Below are 18,442 nucleotides of genomic sequence, written 5' to 3' on the forward strand. Positions count from 1 at the left end.
GATCTACACCATATGCTGAGTCAGGGGATTCCTCAGGCTGGGGCACCCCAGGGCACATAATCACCCCAAACATAAATATTTCTCCAGATAACCTGTCCACATGGCACCCAGGGGAATTAATCACTTCCCATGATGTCACCCCCGCACACCCATCTCCACTGGCTCTCCTGGAGGGCTTGGACTCCACGGCTCAGGGGACTGGTACACGCTTCTTCTGGAGGACGTCCCCCCTCTACCAAGGCCAATTAGAATACCTTGCCTTACCTTAGCTGGAGTGAGGCACCTGACCATGGGAGTGGGGGACCCCAAGTTCATCATCAAGGGTATCCCCTTCCTCCTAGAGAGCCCAGCCTCCTTTTAAAAACCATCCTAGGTGAGGATTCCATGTGCCCCTATCTCCACCTATCCCAGGCATCACCAGCAGGAAGTTCTTCCTTTGGTCTAATCTTAAACCAACTTGCTGCAGAATAAACTTCTGTTTTCTAGTTTAGAGACACTCAGTGGCTATTTCATCACCAACCTAGTCACCAACATCCAGGGTAAAGGTTCCTGAAGGGTCTTGGGTGAAGGTGTATCATAGCACTCAACTCAGGACCCCCAGAACAGCCTTCCCTCTCCCAGAATCAACCAGAACACAACAGCTATGAACAATCCTGGCAGCTTGCTCTCAGCTTAGCCATGCCCCCATTTGAGGATGCTAAGGTGCTTGGTGATCCCAAAGGAGCTTTGCAGACGGCACCACCCTACGGTCCCACCACACATGCCCTGATCTATCCCCTACTCATCCCACCCTCTAGGACGCAGTGGAAGAGGGTGCACAGAGCTATCAGAGGTAGTGCCTCCCACTCTGGAGCACCCATCACACGAGGTCCTATACATGCACAGTCTCATTTATCCTTTCCAAAACCCATTGAGATCCGTGCCTTTTCTCCCCCCATTTGCCAGATGAGGAAACTGTGGCTCAGAGAAGTGCAGAAACTTTCCTGGGGTCACACAGCCATGAGAAGGATGAGAACCCAAGTCTGTGCAACTCTGGAGTCTGGGTGCTCTACCCCCATGCTGGCCTACAGAGGGACTCAGCTCATTTCCTTGGAGCTCAGATTAAGAAATGAGGCCTAAAGAGGGCCAGTGAGTCAGCAGCAGAGCTGGGACCAGAACCAGGACTCCTGGCTCCCAGCCAAAACGTCTGGCCTTAGTCAGCAACACCACATAGGACCTGAGTTCTGAAATTATCTTCCAGAAACAGCCATCCCCTCAGATGAGAACAGGGGCCTGGAATCGGGAAGTTGGGGGCTCACTGAGGAGCCCTCCCCTGTTCTTGGTGTTAAAATAGGGTTGCCAGATAACATGCAGGACGCACAATGACCTTTTCGTAGTAGTTATAAGTATTTCCCGTGCAATATTTGGGATATTCTTATCTTAAAACATTATTTGCTGTTTATCTGAAAGTCAAATTTAACTGGGTGTCCTCTATTTTTATTTTCTAAATCTGGCAAACCTACGTAAAAAGGACGCAAGAAAATGGGATCTCCTTTTCTAGTTCCTAGAGACTCAGCCCACACAGCAAGGCCCCCACCAGTAACTTAGAGTTGGGGTGTGACCTCCAGGGTCCCTGGCTTTTCCTCCCCAGTTCCTCCCTCTGTTCCCAGAGGCTGAGTGAGGTTGGGTGGGAAGTCAGGCCCAGCACATTTGATCCCAACTGGAAGAGCAGGGCTGAGACCCGAGAGGGTGATGGGAGATCAGATGAACCTCGTAACAGATCTTCAAGCCTCAGCTCCTCTTGGAGGGGGACTCCCACCCCGGGCCCCCACCCCCACCTGATCCAGTTGGGATGGGGGCCATAGTCAGTCTGTCAGAGCTGGAAAGGCCCCTAGAGATCACCAAGTCCAACTCCCTCAGCGACCATTTGGGGAAACTGAGGCTGAGCCAGGTCTCTGAGTCCACATCAGGGCAGAGCCAGGACAGGGAGGATTTGGGCCAACAGGGGAAGCTCATGCTACTGCTGCCCCCTCAGACATCACCATTGTCACCACTGCCATCATCGTCCTCATCGTCATCAGAACAAACACAAGTCCCAGGCCTTGTTCCAAGCTCTCGTCCTATGTCTACCCATTGAATCGTCCCCTAACCAGTCCCTCCAACTCTCAATCACCGCAGCTACCCCTGGTTGGCCTGCAAGGACCGACCTCCCACCCCAGCCTCAGAGAGGTGGATAGTGGCAAGAAATTGAGGGAGGGATGGAGAGGCCCAGCCCTGTTCCCTCTCCTGAGCCACAACTCATTCCGATGCCCCAGACAAGACAAGTTCCCCTCCAGAATCTGGAACCCAAAGCCTGAGCCCAGACACCAGACCCCAGACCTGGGGGCTTGAGCCCCACATCCTGACTGCAGTGCCAGGAGCTGGAGCCCCGTCGTGGGCCTGGCACCCTAATCCCTCCCTCCCAGACTCTGCAGCCAACTCTACCTTCTCTGCCTTCAAAACAGCCTCCCGCTTGCCAGCAGCTCTAACCTGTCCTATCCCTCCACCTGCGCCCACCCCATTGCCTTGGAGTCTCCATCCTAGCCCGGTGCCCTGCAGCCAAAGGGGCTCTTCCCGGCTCTCACCTATGGATATCTATGAGCATCTCGACCCCCACCACACACACGGCGTAGGTGGGCTTCCTCAGGGACAGCTGCACAGCTCTCCGCGGGGCCATTTTGTCCTCCTGGCTCCCCACCTCCAAGATGAGTTTCGGCCCAGCAGCCACACGCCCTGGCTCCCCAGCTCCTCTCCTGGACTCAGCGTGCGGTCTGCCGGGCTGCTGCTCTCCTCCTCCCTTTTAATTTCACTCTGTGACCTGATTAGCCTGCCCCAGTCAGGTCCCCACCTCCTGGCTCCAAGCCCAGCCCTCCTCAGGCCTGTCAATCCAGGGGACCAGGAGGGAGGCACCTGAAACCCCTCTGGGGGATGGGGAAGACGGGCTTCGGCGACCAAGGACCCCTGCAGCCCCCTCTCCCTTACCCCAGCTTCGCCTCCATCCTCAGACTGTGACTAGGTGGGAATCCGCCTTAATGTTAGTTATCTGCATTTTCCCAGAGGCTGACTAGGTGCCAGGTGCAGGCTAAGCAGTTTTGCAAATTTTATCTCAAATGTAACATATCAGGTAGCATATAAAGGTGTGTTCACATTCCGGCTTGGCCTCTTACCGCCAATGTGACTTCGGGCAAGTAGTTTAACCACTCTGGGGCTCAGCTTCCTTGTCTGTACTTACGATGGTGGTTGTAACACTAGTGCCTGTTCCATTGGGTTGAGGTATAGATTGCATGAAATAAGTGTAAAGAGTTTGACTTTACACTAGGAACTCTTACTAGTATCCACATTTCATAGGGAAGGGAAGGGAAGCGCGGCTCCAGGCAATGCTGCTAGTAAATGGTAGAGCCCGAACTTAAACCCGGGTCCCCCTGACTCACTGCACTATGCCATGCCCTAAAAGTAGGGTTAGGTCCTTGTGTCCCAACTCCAGAGGTGGTGGAAACCACGCCAGGTGGGCAATCCTTGGCTAGCCAGCCCCTGTGAAGGAGCTCAGAGAGCAATGGGCTGGGGAAGGCTGATTTGTTTCTGAAATCCCCAATCTTTCAGCTCAGGACTGCGAGTTCTGGCTCCAACCTGTTCTGAAAGCATTTGTGGATTTTCTTTCACTTTATTGATGCTTGTTGAGCACCTATTATGTCAGGTGCTGCCCTAAGCGATGGGGAAACAGCTATGACTAACACAGACCACAGTCCCCACGCTGATGGCATTTATATTCTGGGGGAGACAGACAATGAACAAAGTTAAATTAGTAAAATGAGCATCATGGTAGATGTGTGACAAGGCTCTCCCACCATTCAGGCGTGGGGTGACGGTGGCTTGGTCCGGGGGCAGTAGTGAAGGTGTCAGGGGAGTGAATCTCCCTAGCAATGTGGAATATGACTCCCAGGGAGGAATGTAGACCCGGCATCATGGGATGGAGAACATCTTCTTGACCAAAAGGGGGATGTGAAAGGAAATGAAATAAGCTTCAGTGGCAGAGAGATTCCAAAAGGAGCCGAGAGGTCACTCTGGTGGGCACTCTTATGCACAACACAGATAACCCTTTTTAGGTTCTAATGAATTGGAATAGCTAGCAGTAAATACCTGAAACAATCAAACTACAACCCAGAACCCTTGAATCTTGTAGACGACTGTATAAAAATGTAGCTTATGAGGGGTGACAATGTGATTGGGAAAGCCATATGGACCACACTCCCATATGTCTGGTTTATGGATGGACGAGGAGAAAAATAGGGGAAGGAAAAAAACAAAACAAAACAAAACAAGGCACCCAGTGTTCTTTTTTACTTTAATTGCTCTGTTTCACTTTAATTTTTATTCTTATTATTTTTGTGTGTGTGGTAATGAAAATGTCAAAAATTAATTTTGGTGATGAATGCACAGCTATGTAATGGTACTGTGAACAATTGAATGTATGCTTTGTTTTGTATGACTGCATGGTACGTGAATATATCTCAATAAAATGAATTAAAAAAAATAGTGAAGTTGTTGGATTCTGAGTGTGGTGTGAAGGTAGAGCTGTCCAGGTTCACCGATGGATGGGAGGCAGGTGTAGAGAAAGAGCAGTCAGGGACGACTGGAGAATGTGGGGCCCAAGCACCTGGAAGGACAGAGGTGGGGAAGGCTGGGGGTGGGCGGGTTGGGCTGAGGATTGGGTGCTCTCTGTTGGGCCCATGGAGTGTGAAATGTCTTTGAGACATTAAGGTGGAGGTGACAAATTGTAGGTGATGTGTCCCCTCCGTGTTGGGTATCTGGGGTGGTGGGGAGCTCTGTCAGACATCCCTCCTCCGCTGGGGGATCCTCTCATTCCAGGAGGCCATTGTGGAGAAGTGGAATAAAAGACCTACAGACCAGAACGTCCCCTGCCCCTGGTCTGGGGTGGAGGACGGCCACACCCCCACCTGGGGCACTGCCAGTCTGATGGGGGCAAGGGGGTCATAGCCACTACCTCCAGGAGCCCCCAGCCTGGCTAGGAAGATAGGAAACGTAAAAATGGCATAAATATTTATTTGGTTACTTTTGATTTTGAGATCTTTCGGGAAGGAAATCCCTTTCTGATTGACAACACATTTGATTATAAATGTTCTTGATCTGCAAAATTCATCACACCTAAGGCAAAGTCTAGACTTATCCAGAGGATAAAGAGGATAAAGCCATCAACACAGTGCTTTAGGGATGGGCAATGGCTTCCAGCCTCTCCACCCCCATTAACCAACACCTGAGTCATTTTGCTTAATAGCATTTATTGGCATCAAGATATCTGCTTCATAAGAAATACATTGTGGAGTGAAAATAGCAGGATCCCGAAGAGCACATGGATATGTTCCCATTAGAGATGAGTGGATGGAGGGATGGATGGATGGATGGATGGATGGACGGACTGATGGGAAAGAGGGAGGACAGGAGGAAGCAGGTTGGAGCTGTCTGCAAGATGATGATGATGACGATGACCACAGTGATGATGATGATGTAACAACATATACAGCCCCCACCATGCGCCAGGCACTGTTTTAAGCCCCTTGTATAGTGGTGTTTGAATCCTCACAACTGTCATTCCCATTTTACAGATGGGGAGACTGACACATAGGGAAGTTAAGGGACCCTCCCAAGGGGGCCCAGAGCTGGGAAGCGGCCGAGCCAGGATTGGAACCCAGACAATCTAACCCTAGACAGGCTCGTGACTGTTGACTTGATGCCTGACAAGTAGATTAGTGGGTCCTTTTTTTACCTTTTTCCTCATGCTTTCATGTATTGTTTGAATTGTTTTCAGTGAGAAAATAATCTTTACCATCGGAAAAAAAAAAATATATATATATATATATATACAGCCACGCTCATTGCTCTCTTTAAGGAAAACACAGAATTTCCTCCTCTCAGCCTCTCTGCCCACCCTTCTATTCCCTCCCTTCTGCTTTCCTCAAGCTCTAAGAGCATTTCTTTGAAAAGACACCCTGGCCTGACCTGCCCAGGCCCCTGCCCTGCCTACAACCTGCAAAAGGCATGTCCTGTACATCCAGGCGGAGGTCTGTTTGATTTGGGATTCCAGGCTTGATCGGTCAGATTTGGGGTGAGGAAGCTGGGAGGAGCAGGTTTGGGGGAGCTGTGTGATGTCATCTTCCCCACACCCTGCTGGCAGGGAGAACGTAGGTGGGCCTGCCCCCCATCCCACCCTGTGCCCCGGCAGCCAGGGCTGGACGCCAGAAATGAAGCCCCAGGGAGGGGGTGCTGCCAGCTACTGGGGGACTGTGGGGTGTGAGGAGACCCCAGGGTGCCCCTAAACAATCCACGGAAGCTGCCCCAGGATAGTGTCCAGTCCTGGGTCTGCAATGCCCTGGCCCTCACTTTTCCCACTCTTCAACCTTTTGTTGAGCACCTACCACGTGCGGGCATCGCCAGTTCTCGGCATTGGGGATACAACACCCAATAAATGTGGCAAAAGGAAATGCTTTGGCTAACACATACATTTCAACTTACTTTAAAATGCAGTACTGTGGGATGGATCAAGCAAAACCCATATATAAACCAGACATGGCCATCAGTTTGAGACCCCAGCATTTACAATTTATGGATTTAGGGGGTAAGGGATGGGGGGGAATCTCTGGTTGGGGAAGGCTTTTGATGCCCATGAAGGATGATAAGCTACCTGGGCCCAGGTGAGCCTTGGCAGCCTTGGCATAGACCCCACCTGCCTCAGGCCTTGTGGTGGGTTCTGAGGCTGCTCCCATGGCTGCTGACACCAGCTCTGGGATCTTCCCACCCCAGGAGACCCACACACACTCATCCTCACTGCCCGTGCCTGAGCTTACCTGGGGCGGTCATGGAGGGCAGTGGGGAGGCTCAGCAGAGCCCGGCTCGGTGGATGCCCCACCCAGGGGCCTTTCTCTACTCCCGGCACTTCTGGGCACCACAGGAGCAGTTCCACCTGCTCTCCAGAATCCTCCACCTTGGGGCAGGAAGGTCCTTCGACACCATAGCCCAGCCCCTTCCTTGTTGGACTGGGTAAACCAAAGCTCAGGGTCATGCAGTGGCTTACCCAAGGTGACACAGTTGTCACCAGGAGCCAAGTCTGAATCTGAGGTTTCCATTCATGCATTCGTTCATTCATTCAACAGACATCTATTGAGCACTTTTTGTATGCAGGTGCTGTTCTAGAAGTCAGAGTTCTCATCATCTGTTGAGTCCCTCTGGGACCTTCCCTGGGTGCCTGGAACACAGGGCAGGACGTTGGACCCCCTGGTGGGTGGGGAGGGGCTCGGAGGCTCTGATGCAGCCATCATGAGAAAACAGGGCCCCCACGGATCCCCCAGGCCAGAATGCCTGGGACCAGTGAGGCTCTAACAGCAGAAAGTGGGGGTGGGGTGGGGGCCGTGAGCCACTGGACCAATCCACCCTGTCCCCTTGGCCCGAAATCGGGCCCTGACCTCTGCTGGGCATCACAGACCTTCAGGAACCCCCCACTCCCTGCGGGTCCTTTTAGCAGCGGCAGCTATGCTAACAGCCCCAGGCATGGGGCAGGGCTGGGCACCTCACAGACCTGGCCATGTAGGTGCACAGACCTGCCCACGGGGGCTTGTGCTCAGTCCTGGTCAGCCCCACGGGTGACCGACTCAGGGGCCTCCCAAGCACAGCACATCCTTCCCTGTCCCCAACTGGCCTTTCCCCCAGATCAGCAAATGGTGTGTCTCCGCTCCAGCTGTCCAAGTAACCCAGGCAACCTCTTTAGATCTCCCCCTACCTCGCCTCCACATCCAAGTGACCCCTCCTGACCTGTCAGCTCCACCTCCCCAACATCTCTTGGCCCCATCCCTGCCTCTCCACCCCCACCCTCCCACCGCCTCTCAGCCATTGATCTCCAGCCTCCCAGTCTCCCAGCCCCCAGGCTCACCACACTCCGTGGCATAGACAGTGGCATCTACAGGAAACACACCTCATTCCCCAGCTCTGATGGTCCCCATGATGAAGAAGGGCAGCCGAGGAGAAAAACCAAGACTTCAGGGCCCTAGCACCTGCGATTCCAATCTGGCCTGGGCCTTGTCTTAGTTTTCAGGACACTGGGCAAATGGTTCACCTTCTCTGAGGCTCAAACTCCTCCTAATTTGTAAAATCTGGAATAGTGTCGAAGTTAGAAATAATAAATGAAAAGTGCCTGGGGTATAGCTGATGCTAGAGGCACAGCCTGGCATTCAAGGACTTGCAGACCAGGCCCCTGCTGACCCCTCCTCACTCTGCATCCACCCCCTGCCCTGATCAAAATTCCTCTGGTTTTCCCCGCCACCCCCTCCAGGGGCTGTCCCCCTGACCTGGGGGTCTCCGTGAGCCTCCACTCATCACCAGCCTCCTTTGCCCTCCCCTTCCCCTCCATATCTTCCTCCAGTGCCCACCCCCATCTCTCTGCCTCTGATGCTCACTCCCCAGGAAGCCCAAGCCCTTCCACTTCTTTTATGGATTTGCATCCCACATCCTAATGAAAAGGAGTTGAGGCAGCAGACAAAATACACCCCGGATAGGATTTTATTTTTCAAGTGATAAAGTTAAGTGAAAGAGCAGGGAAAGGGATGGTTGTCCTGTCTGATTGGTAGATACAACTCTGAACTCCCGGTGGCCAAGGTAAAAAGGGAAACCTGATTGAGTCCATAAGACATGGTACTCTCAAGGTAGGAGCAAACCAGGTGAGGAAGAGAGGCCCAGCTTTTCCGTTCTCCGAGACTGGGGGGAAGCCCTCCCCTCTGTCTGGAGTTAATAAATGGGTTGCGTGTGCAAGATCGAACTGTATGGCCACAGCATCCTTACAGTCGGGTCCAGCTTGAGCCCCAGGTATATTTGGGAGTGGAGTGTCCATGGAAATACGTGCCATGTATCCTTCAGACTCTCCTCTATGAGTTTTCTTCGTAGACCTTCAATCAAACAGGGAGTGGCAGGAATTGGGGGTTTCCCTCTCAGTGTGGGCCCTTCCTTGCAGCTGCTGGAGAAGAGACCCAATATCTCCCAAGGTCAGCCAAGCCAGAGCTGGAGTTGAGGTCCCGTTGTGATCCCAGGTCCAGCACCTTCTACGGACTTACCCAGAGCGGGGGAATCACACCTGGCAAGGGGGACCCAGAAAGGAAACTCTGCCCAGCCTCGCCTAAAGGAGGGCTTCCATAGAAACTGCTCCACCCACCTCATTGAACTCACAGGGACAGAAAAGTCCAGAGAGGGGGAGTGACTTCCTCAAAACACACAGCCAGCTAGAGGCAGCGTGGGGTAAAAAACAGAGAATCAGCTTGGGAGTCACTAACTTGGGTTCTCTGGATGCCTGCCACAATTCCTCGAAAAACTGTCTTCTCTGTGCAGAAGCCCCTCTGCCTGATGGAGAAACACTTCCAGATCTGGCCTGTCTGGCTGTTGTCCTCATCATCTGTGCTGTTGACAAGACATCATCCCCCAAGACCCCCAGTGGGGAAACTGTACAGAAGAGTTCAGCAACTTCCCCCAAATCACTCCCTCATTTATCCAACAGGCATTTCTGGGGTGCCAGGCGCTGAGTCAGCACAGTGGCTGAGCAGGTGCCTTGCAGAAGGGCCCCATGCATGGGGAGGGCAGACATAGGAATAGGTCCTTACAGAGCTTTTGTAAGAGCTGGAACAAAAGGATGTGCCAAGGGCAGGGGACGTGTGGAGAGAAGGGATGGTAATAATGGGATCCAGGTTTATTGAGTACCTCAATGTGCCCACTCTGAGCTGAAACCCTTGGCAGGCTTTGTCTTTAATCTGGCAGAAAGCGAGGAGGTGGGCCCTGCTGCTGCGTCCGCTTTGCCGAGGAGGAAGACCTGGTCTCAGAGGGGCTGGGACGCACGGCCAAGGTCAGCCACTAAAGAGGTGGGACACAGAGCTACCACCCCAGTCCTTGCACCCCAGAGCTTGCCTCTTAATTACCACATTCTATTGCCTCAGGGAGAGCGAAGCCCGGGAGCTCTTGCTGTGCCTCGCGTCTTACTGGGGCTTACAGGCTGCAGGGGTCACAGGCCTCAGCCCCTCCCAGCTGCACCCCCAACCTCAGCCTTGGGAAAGGCGAGGCTGCCCTGGATCCAGCCCCCCCTCTTGGAGACCTGATGGCAGTGGGGCCCAGGAGACACCATTCCCGGGCTGCCCCTCACCATCTCCGTCCTAAGGGCAGCTCCACTTGGGTCCCCACCTGAGTCCCAGACATGGCCCCAGGCCATCCAGCCCCAACTGGCTTTGTCCTGGTCTGAGTCCTGGGGCTCAGGGGCTAGCCTGGGAGCAGAAAAATGCCCACCTCCAAGAGGAAACTGCTGGCTGGGGTGGGGGAGTCAGGGGCACACAGACTCCCAGAAAGTCAGGGGAAGAGACTTCTTTAGGAATAACATTTTCATTTAAAACAGATCAAAAAGGAGACGCTCAGGGTCGAGCCCACCTGCTCACCTCCCTTCCTAGCACCCCTGCAGCCTGTGTAGGAGCCTGGGGCTCCAAGGAGGCTCTCAGGAAGCCCCCGGCCTGATAGGAAAGCCCAGAGAGGGTGAGCAATTGGCCCAGGGCCACACAGCCCATTCTCTTTCCACCACATCCGGGGAGGAAAGAAAGGGTATTGGGGAGTGAGGTGGGGTGGAGTAGGCTGTGGCCAGCAGTTTGGCAGTTCGGCAGCTGTCCCAACAGTGGAAGGAGGACAGGACCAGGAGGCAGGTCACACCCTGGCTGAGTGTCCACAGGCAGCCACTTCATCCTTCTGGGGCTGCTTTTGTGTCATTTATGAAAGGGGCTTGTTATGATGACCACGTGAGAAAATCTAGCACAGGCTGGGCCCCTGGTGCACAGTCAGCTCCTGTTAGTTCCCCTCCTGAGCCCTCACGGTCCTCCTCCTCCAGAAAGCCTTCCCAGTTGGCTCCAACTCCAGATGTGTTCTGTCCTCAGCAGACCCCACAGGCTCTGCCCTAAGAAACTGCTTCTGTCCCATTTTCCTTATCACCTGGGCAGGACTGCCCTTCTCAGAGGGACAGGGACAGGGCCTTCGGCTCTGGACAACCAGGAAGCTGGCTTAAGTGAAAAAACCTAGACTCGCAGTGGTACAGAGAGTTCTCAGCCACCTGTCCCATACCCCATGCGCGGCAACCCAAGTGCCCCAGTCAGAGTTGTCAACCATCCCTCACGGAGGCCTTGGGCTGTACCAGCCTCCTTCTCCACCACCCTGGGGCTCAGCGACACAGCCTCGGAATTGCCCAGCAATGTCTTTCGTCCCAACCCGTCTTGGCCCTAAGGTCAGTGGAGACAGAGGGGCCTCCAGGAGGGAGAGGAGCAAGGAGAGGGAATAAGAGGGAAACAGAGGCACGGAGGAACAGAGCAGAGACAAAGAAAGCCTGAAACAGAGAATAAAGAGAGAATGTGAGAAAGAGGGAGGGAGGAGAGAAACGGACAGGAACAGAGCAAGGAGCAGAGAGAGACTGAGCCAGCCAGGCACAAACTGGAGAGAGACAAACTGAAATGGAGGGACAGAAACACAGACAGAGACACTTTTGGGGAGAGTAGGAGAGAGCCCTGTGGGCAAGATGGAACTGAACCCAGAGCACAGGAAGTCCCCAGAGCTGGGATGACCCCCCCACCCCCAAAACTTCTGGCCCCACCACTGCCATGTTCTGAGCACCTACTGTGTGCTGGCCTGGGTGCTGGGGCTTCACGGACCCAACACCTCCCAGGGGCTGGCTGTGCAGATGAAGAAACTGAGGCTGGGAACCATCAACTGCCTCCACCAATTAAACTGGCCCCACCACTACTAGGAGGCCAGTGGGAAGGTCATGGATAGGGAGGCTGATGCCCAGAGAGGGGTGGCGGCTGGCTCTGAGTCCCCTAACAGCCAGCAGCAGAGTTGGGGCTACAGGCCAGCTTCCCCGTCACCTTGCCTGGCTCCAAAGAAAACAGAGACTGTCTCATGAAGTCTTTGGCAAGGAAGCCCCAGGTCTTATCAGATGGGCTCTGGCCAACACCCTAGAAGCTGTCAGCACCCTGTGCCACATCCTCCTTGCTCAACTGCCCATCCGCCTCCCTGCTCCTGCTCTCTTGCTGGACAATGGAGGCTCTGGAACCATCTATTCTCTTCCTCTCTCCTAAGAACCAGGCCCCAGCGAGTGGCATCTCCACCCCCCAACGCCACCCTCCCACCCGGACGCCCCTGTGGATCTACAAGAGGCAGAGTGACTGCTCATATACCTCCCACTGTGACATCAGCCAAGGGTGTCCTCAGGCTCCCCAGAGTCCCAGGCCCCGCAGAAGGAGGGAGCTCACAGCGGGCTCCTGCCTCCCAGCAAGGTAGGTGCAGGTGAACATGGCTAAGAGAGGGGACACCACCAGCCCAAGGTCACATGGCTTATCCGAGTCCATCATCCGACCCCCAGCCCGTGCGTCGGCTGTTACCCAGGCTCCAGCCTCCTGCTCATGCCCTCTGCACCATTCCTCTCCAGGTCTGAATTGTGGGCACCTTGCCCTGTACCTCCTCTCCATCCGCACACCCACCTTGTTCCCTGGGAAACACGGGGTACCACTGGAGTGGAGTGTAGTATGGGCAAACAGCAGAATACTATGCAGCAATGAAAAAGTACATACTACAGCTCCAGGCAACAGCAGGAAAAAATCTCACAGATGAGCAAGAGAATCCAGACACAAACATCTGAATCCTGTATGATTCCGTGTGTATGAAGTTCAAGAACAGGCAAAACTAACTGATGGTGAGGGAGATCAGAAAAGTGGGCTGGGAAGAGGGAGTTGCTCCCTGACTGCAGGACCTCAGAAAAGCCAGAGCCCTTCCCTGGGCCACAGTTTTCCTGCCTGCCTCATGGTGGGAGTGGGGGGTCAGCCCAGCCTGGTGGCCTCTGGGGGTCCTCAGCCTGGCCTCACCTGGACCTTGCCTTGCCCACACACCCTCTGGGGCCTGGGGTCCTCGTTTCTACCTTCCATGGTGGTGGAGATGCCTCAAAAGGTGATCCCAGAATTCCAGGGCCTTTCAGAGATAGAGCCCATGGGTCCTGGAGATGAGGGGCTTCTAGGCACGGGTATGGTGGTCTGCCAGCTCCCCTCACCCAGTCACCCTGGGGAATCCAGCTGCCTGACTCCAGACGGCAGAGGTGCAGGCTGAGAGCACAGGGGCTGGCGCAGAGTCAGCCCGCAGGCTCCTCGTGCCCCACACCTCCCCACTCTGCTGCCTCCCATGCTGCAGCCCCCCGCAGGAGCTGGGGGTGGGATTCCTGCAGTGGCTGGGGATGCAGTCCGTGCCTTCACGGAGCTCTTGATCTGGGGTGAGGGGGTCTGAAGCAGACGCTGAGAGCACAACACGGCTCATTACAGACAAGGTTAAAACAAGGCCCCCAAATTCCACTGGCCCTCCACCCAGCCTGGGGGTCAGAAGCTTTCCCGTAGGAGGGGACACCGGAGCAGCAATGCGGAGGCAGAATGACTGCTTATCCCAGGACGGCTCAACCACGCCCCTGGTTCCCTGTCATTCCTCTGGGCCGCCCCCACACCCCAAGGCTGCACCAGAGGGTTCATGGTACTGCCTCCTAGACAAACATCAGAGAGGGTCAGAGCTGGACCCAGCTTTTCAGAGCACTCCCCAGACCTGACCCCACCCCATGGCCCACCCAAGCCTCCAGCCTCCCTGGTGCAATCTGACTCACCTTCTCCGAGCACCAGGAACCAGGCACAGGGCCGAGAATTAGACCACATCCTGGTGGGTCCGGCTGTAACATACCCCAAACAGGGCGGAAACCGGGGGACGGGACAGCAGGTTGGCACATGTCCAGCTGGTGCAGCTTGTAAAGTAAGGAAACTTCTAGAAGCAGTGCTCACTACAAGGGATTTAAAGACCCAGCCCAGAAAACAAAAATGGGGGACCCTTGCTTTTCACCTCATCTGAGTTCTGAAGAAATTCTCCTGAATAAAATGTGCCAAGCAAATCATGTTAGCAGGGTAAGAGGTGCTGGCCCCTCAACAGCTGCCTTTATTTCTTTCTCGTTCTAAATGCCTGTCTCTGTGTCTGTCTCCTCCGCCAGAAGGGAGCTCTCTTGGCATGCAGGGGACACATCATGTGCATTTTGGTACCCCCAGCACTCAGGACAGGGCCTGGATTCTATTAATAATTCATTACTAAAGCTCCTGGAATAAGCTGATGGATAGATGAGTGAGCTAAATTTTCAAATAGAGGAGAAGATTCTCATGATCCATACATCTGACAAAGGACTCACATCCAGAAGGTATAACAAATGTCTGCAAATCAATATGAAAGAAAAACCACCTGATTCTTTGAATGAGCAAAAATTTTGATAGGTATCTCATGAAATGACAGGTATCTCATTTAAAAAAAGTACCCAGATGTCCAATAAGCATATGAAAATATGCTCAATTTCCTTAGTCTCCAGAGAAATGCGAATTAAAACAATAAGGAGACTCCATTATACTCTCACGAGAATGGCTAAATACCAAGTATTGGCAAGGATGTGGAGCAACTAGGATCTCAGACACTGTTCATGGGAGTGCAAGGAATTAGAACTATTTTATGGGAAAGCCGTTTGGTAGTATCTGTTAGAGCTAAACAAGTGCCTTCCTTGTGACCCAGCAATTCCACTCCTAGTCACCTGTTCTAGTTTGCTAAAGCTGCCAGAATGCAAAATACCAGAAATGGATTGGCTTTTATAAAGGGGGCTTCTTAAGTTACAAATTTGCAGCTCTGAGGCCATAAAAGTGTCCACACTAAGGCATCAACAAGAGGATGTCAATGGCATCCGGAGTTCCCCTGTCGCATGGGAAGGCACCTGCGATGTCTGCTGGTCCTTCTCTCCCAGGCTCCAGTTTCAAATTGGCTGCCCCCAAAATGTCTCTGGGTGTTTTCTCTCTAAGCATCTTTGAACTCTCATGGAGAAGCCAGTAAGCTAATTAAGACCCACCTTGTATGACAGGGGTCACATCTCCATGGAAATAATCTAATCAAAAGGCCCCACCCACAATAGATCTGCCCCTGCAAGATTGTGTTAAAGAACATGGCTTTTTATGGGATACATAACAGATTCAAGCCAGCACAACACCCAAAAAAATGGGAGAATTTTCCACCAAAAGACATAGCAAATATCCATCAATCAAAGAATGGAAAAATGAATTGTAGTATATTGTGATGTAGTCAAGCATGAAATACGAAACAGCAATGAAAAAGAACACACTACACAGCTCCTGGCAACAACAGGGACAAATCTCATGAATATAATCATGAGCAAAAGAACCTGAACACAAAAAACTAAATTCTGTGTGATTCCAATATATGGAGTTCAAGAACAGGCAAAGCAAATCAATGATGATGGAGGTCAGAAAAGTGCTTACCCTTGAGGGAGGGTATCAACTAGCAACAGGCATGCAGGAAACTTCTGGGGTATTGGAAATGGTCTATACCTTGATTTAATGGTAGTTACATGGATGTAATCATACATTGAGCTATGCGTTTAAGATTTATGCACTCTATGTGATACTTTAATAAACTATTAAAATTTTTTTCCATATAGTGAAATCATACCTAAAATTAGGGTAGAAACCAGAGGACATGTCACCAGGTAACCACCTGTCCACCCAGTGGAGCTTGTAGAGTTGAGGAAACTTCTAGAAACAGCACTTGCTGTGAGAGATTTAAAGAGCCAGCTTAAAGAAAAACATTCACAGATTAAGCTAACACCCTCTCTTGATCTACCAGGCAAGAGGCTGCGATCTGAGGTTAATTTGAGCTTCTCAAGTTGTGATCTGGATGTCGGGCCCACAAAGCCCCCAGAGAAACATGGTCCACCTTCCCATAGCAGTATTGATTTACCAACAATTAGGGGAGCAAAAAAAAATTTTTTTAAGTTAAAATAAATACAGTTTTCAGTGGCTAAGAGAATTCAAATAGAGTCGAGAGGCTGTCCTGGAGGTAACTCCTATGCAAGCTTCAGCTAGATTTGCCAAATGACCCCAGTATGAGAAGCCCAAGTCAACAGCAGTCCCGAAAACCCTAAAGAATACCCAGGTCCCCATCTGAGACTCTATAAGAGTTTCACTCACTAAGTTTATTCTTCAGAAACTTAAATCCTCCAGATAACTCCTATGCCAGCTAAGTCCCAAAACCAAGAGACAATAGCCTCTTCAAGAACATCAACCAGATGTGTTCCCTTTTCCCATAATGTCGACACCCCTTTTCAACATGAACAAGTTAGGGTGGTCACTGCCTAGATATCCCTGAAGACTGGGAAAGTGGTTAAACTAGAGGAAGGGGTAGCAACAGACAAGATGGAATTTAACAAAGGATGATGAATACTGAATCTCTGTGTAATTTTCTTCTTCTTAATTGCTGGGGCATTGGAAAGAATTGAAATGGTGGAATGGTAACCCAAAGCATCCTTTGAAATTTGTTTTATAACTACTTGCTACATTGTAATTTGAAAGCTATCACTTTTTTGTGTATATGTCATATTTCACGATAAGGAAATAACTGAAACTATGGTACTGTAACTCATAACATTTTTTGAAATTTCCTATATAACTACTTGTTAAAGCATACTTTGAAAAATTTCAAAAAATGCTATATATAGCATATATAAATGCTTTATTGTCCCTTAAAAAATAACTAATAAATACAGGTGAGTTGTGGAGGGGTCACCACCGGCCCATAAGGTGACCTTGTGCAAAGTAGGGGGAAAAACTGCCCTTTCTCTGGGAGACTTGTAGCCCCACACCAGGCACATGACTTGGCAAGAAGCTCTCAGAGGGGATGCCAGCCCCATCACGCCCCTGGGTGTGTATGTCTGCGTGCAGTGAACAATCTGCTCAACCATTTGTGGCAGCCCTGAATCATGGAGCAGAACTCAAAATTCACATGATCATAGACAGCAAACAGGAGACTTCCAGGAGATTCTGTGTTCACCGCCAGCTTCCCCAGCTGCAGCCCTCAGTTCCCTCCAGGGCATGAGTCCTCATGTGCCTTTATTGGGAGCAAATTTTCTCAAGGTAAGAGTGGCCAGGTTAGAGGCCTGAAGGTAAAGGTAAGAGGGGAAAGAAGGTTTAATGATGCAAGAAGAAAGGACAGGGCAGTCAGTAAGGCTTCCTGGACTGGCCCAGACCCGCCCCCTGCATTATTTGGGCTCAGGGCTAAAACTGGGGTGGGAGTGGGGTCCTCCCTGAGAGCACAGGCTGCGACTCCTCTAGAAATAGCCAGGCAGAGTGGAAAGAGCACTGGGCCGGGAGTCAGGAGCCCAGGGTTCCAGCCCCACCTGCAGACTGGCTGGGCGACCTTGGCCAAGTCCCCGCCCCGCTCCATGACCTCAGTCTTCGCATCTGTACAGGAGGAGAATGGGTAGCTGACCCTTGGAGGCCTGTCCAGCTCTAACTTGGTGAACCTGGGCAAGGTCACAGCTCCTGCTGCCTTTCCCCCACCTTCTGCCCCCCAGCATCCCGGCCACCCCAGCCCCTGTGCCCCTACCCCATGTGGTCCTCAGTGAGGCCGGCTGGGGTTGGGCAGAGTCTGAGAGCCAGCCAGCCCCAACCCGGGCCTGAATCACCCAGCCTGACCCTGGCCCTCCGCCCTGGGAGCTCAGCAGTGCCAGCACAGCCTGGCAGGGCGGCCACCTCGTTGTGAGCCTCTGCTTTGCCTTTAAACATGCTTCCTGCCCCACTTCCCCCAGGCCGCATGCGGCCTCCTTTCTCCCTGGGTGCCCAGCGCTGGTCCCCATATGGCCGGCAGCCACCCACAGCACAAGGCCTCCTGGGTGTCGCTGTGAAGGAGAATGCTGGAGACCAGTGGGGGCCCCAGGCTGGAGGGGGAGGCACAGCCCATGCTCGGTGGGACCCCCAGACTGAGAGTAGAGATAAACTGCCTCTCCCTCAGGAGGAGGGAGGCCCAGCCCCTGACCAAACAAATCCTCTAGTCTGATGCGGGGAAACCCAGCTCCCATCTTGCAGGAGTACCAGTCTAAGGGGATAGGAAAGCCCCTCTCTCCAAATCTTCCTGTCTGGTGGAGATGCCACACCTCTGGCCTCAAGAACCCCCATCTGATGGAAGAACCATGTCCCTGCTTTTGAGAACCTTCTAATTTAATCGGGGAGACACCACCCCTGTCCTAGGAGAGTCTCCAGTTGGATGGAGGAACCCTCAGGAAACCCTCTGCCTGATGGTGGAGACAAAGCCCCTGCTGGCCCTGGCTCCTAGCCTGATGGAGGAGACACAGCTCTGGTCCCCAGGATTCCCTGTCTGATGGGGGAGGCAACACACCTAGCTGGGCCCCAAAGCCTTCCCCGCCCATGGGCACAGGGCTTCCTCTGGGCATGTGGCCCAGGCCGGGGCAGGAAGCCAGAGCTGAGATGAGAAGGCAGCGGTGGAGGAT

At 52.7% G+C, this 18,442-nt stretch overlaps 1 protein-coding gene across 1 annotated transcript in view; it reads right to left on the reverse strand.

The window, feature by feature from the left end:
- The window catches only part of PADI1 (peptidyl arginine deiminase 1), a 37,302-nt gene extending 34,529 nt beyond the window's left edge, over positions 1–2,773 (reverse strand). Inside the window, 1 exon segment of the mRNA XM_037828382.1 lies at positions 2,604–2,773. Coding sequence (XP_037684310.1) covers positions 2,604–2,695 — 92 coding nt within the window. The 5' untranslated portion in view covers positions 2,696–2,773.
- Between the last annotated feature and the right edge of the window lie 15,669 nt (positions 2,774–18,442).

The sequence above is a fragment of the Choloepus didactylus genome, chromosome 2 (assembly GCF_015220235.1).
Source record: "Choloepus didactylus isolate mChoDid1 chromosome 2, mChoDid1.pri, whole genome shotgun sequence".
In the NCBI taxonomy this organism is placed as follows: domain Eukaryota; kingdom Metazoa; phylum Chordata; class Mammalia; order Pilosa; family Megalonychidae; genus Choloepus; species Choloepus didactylus.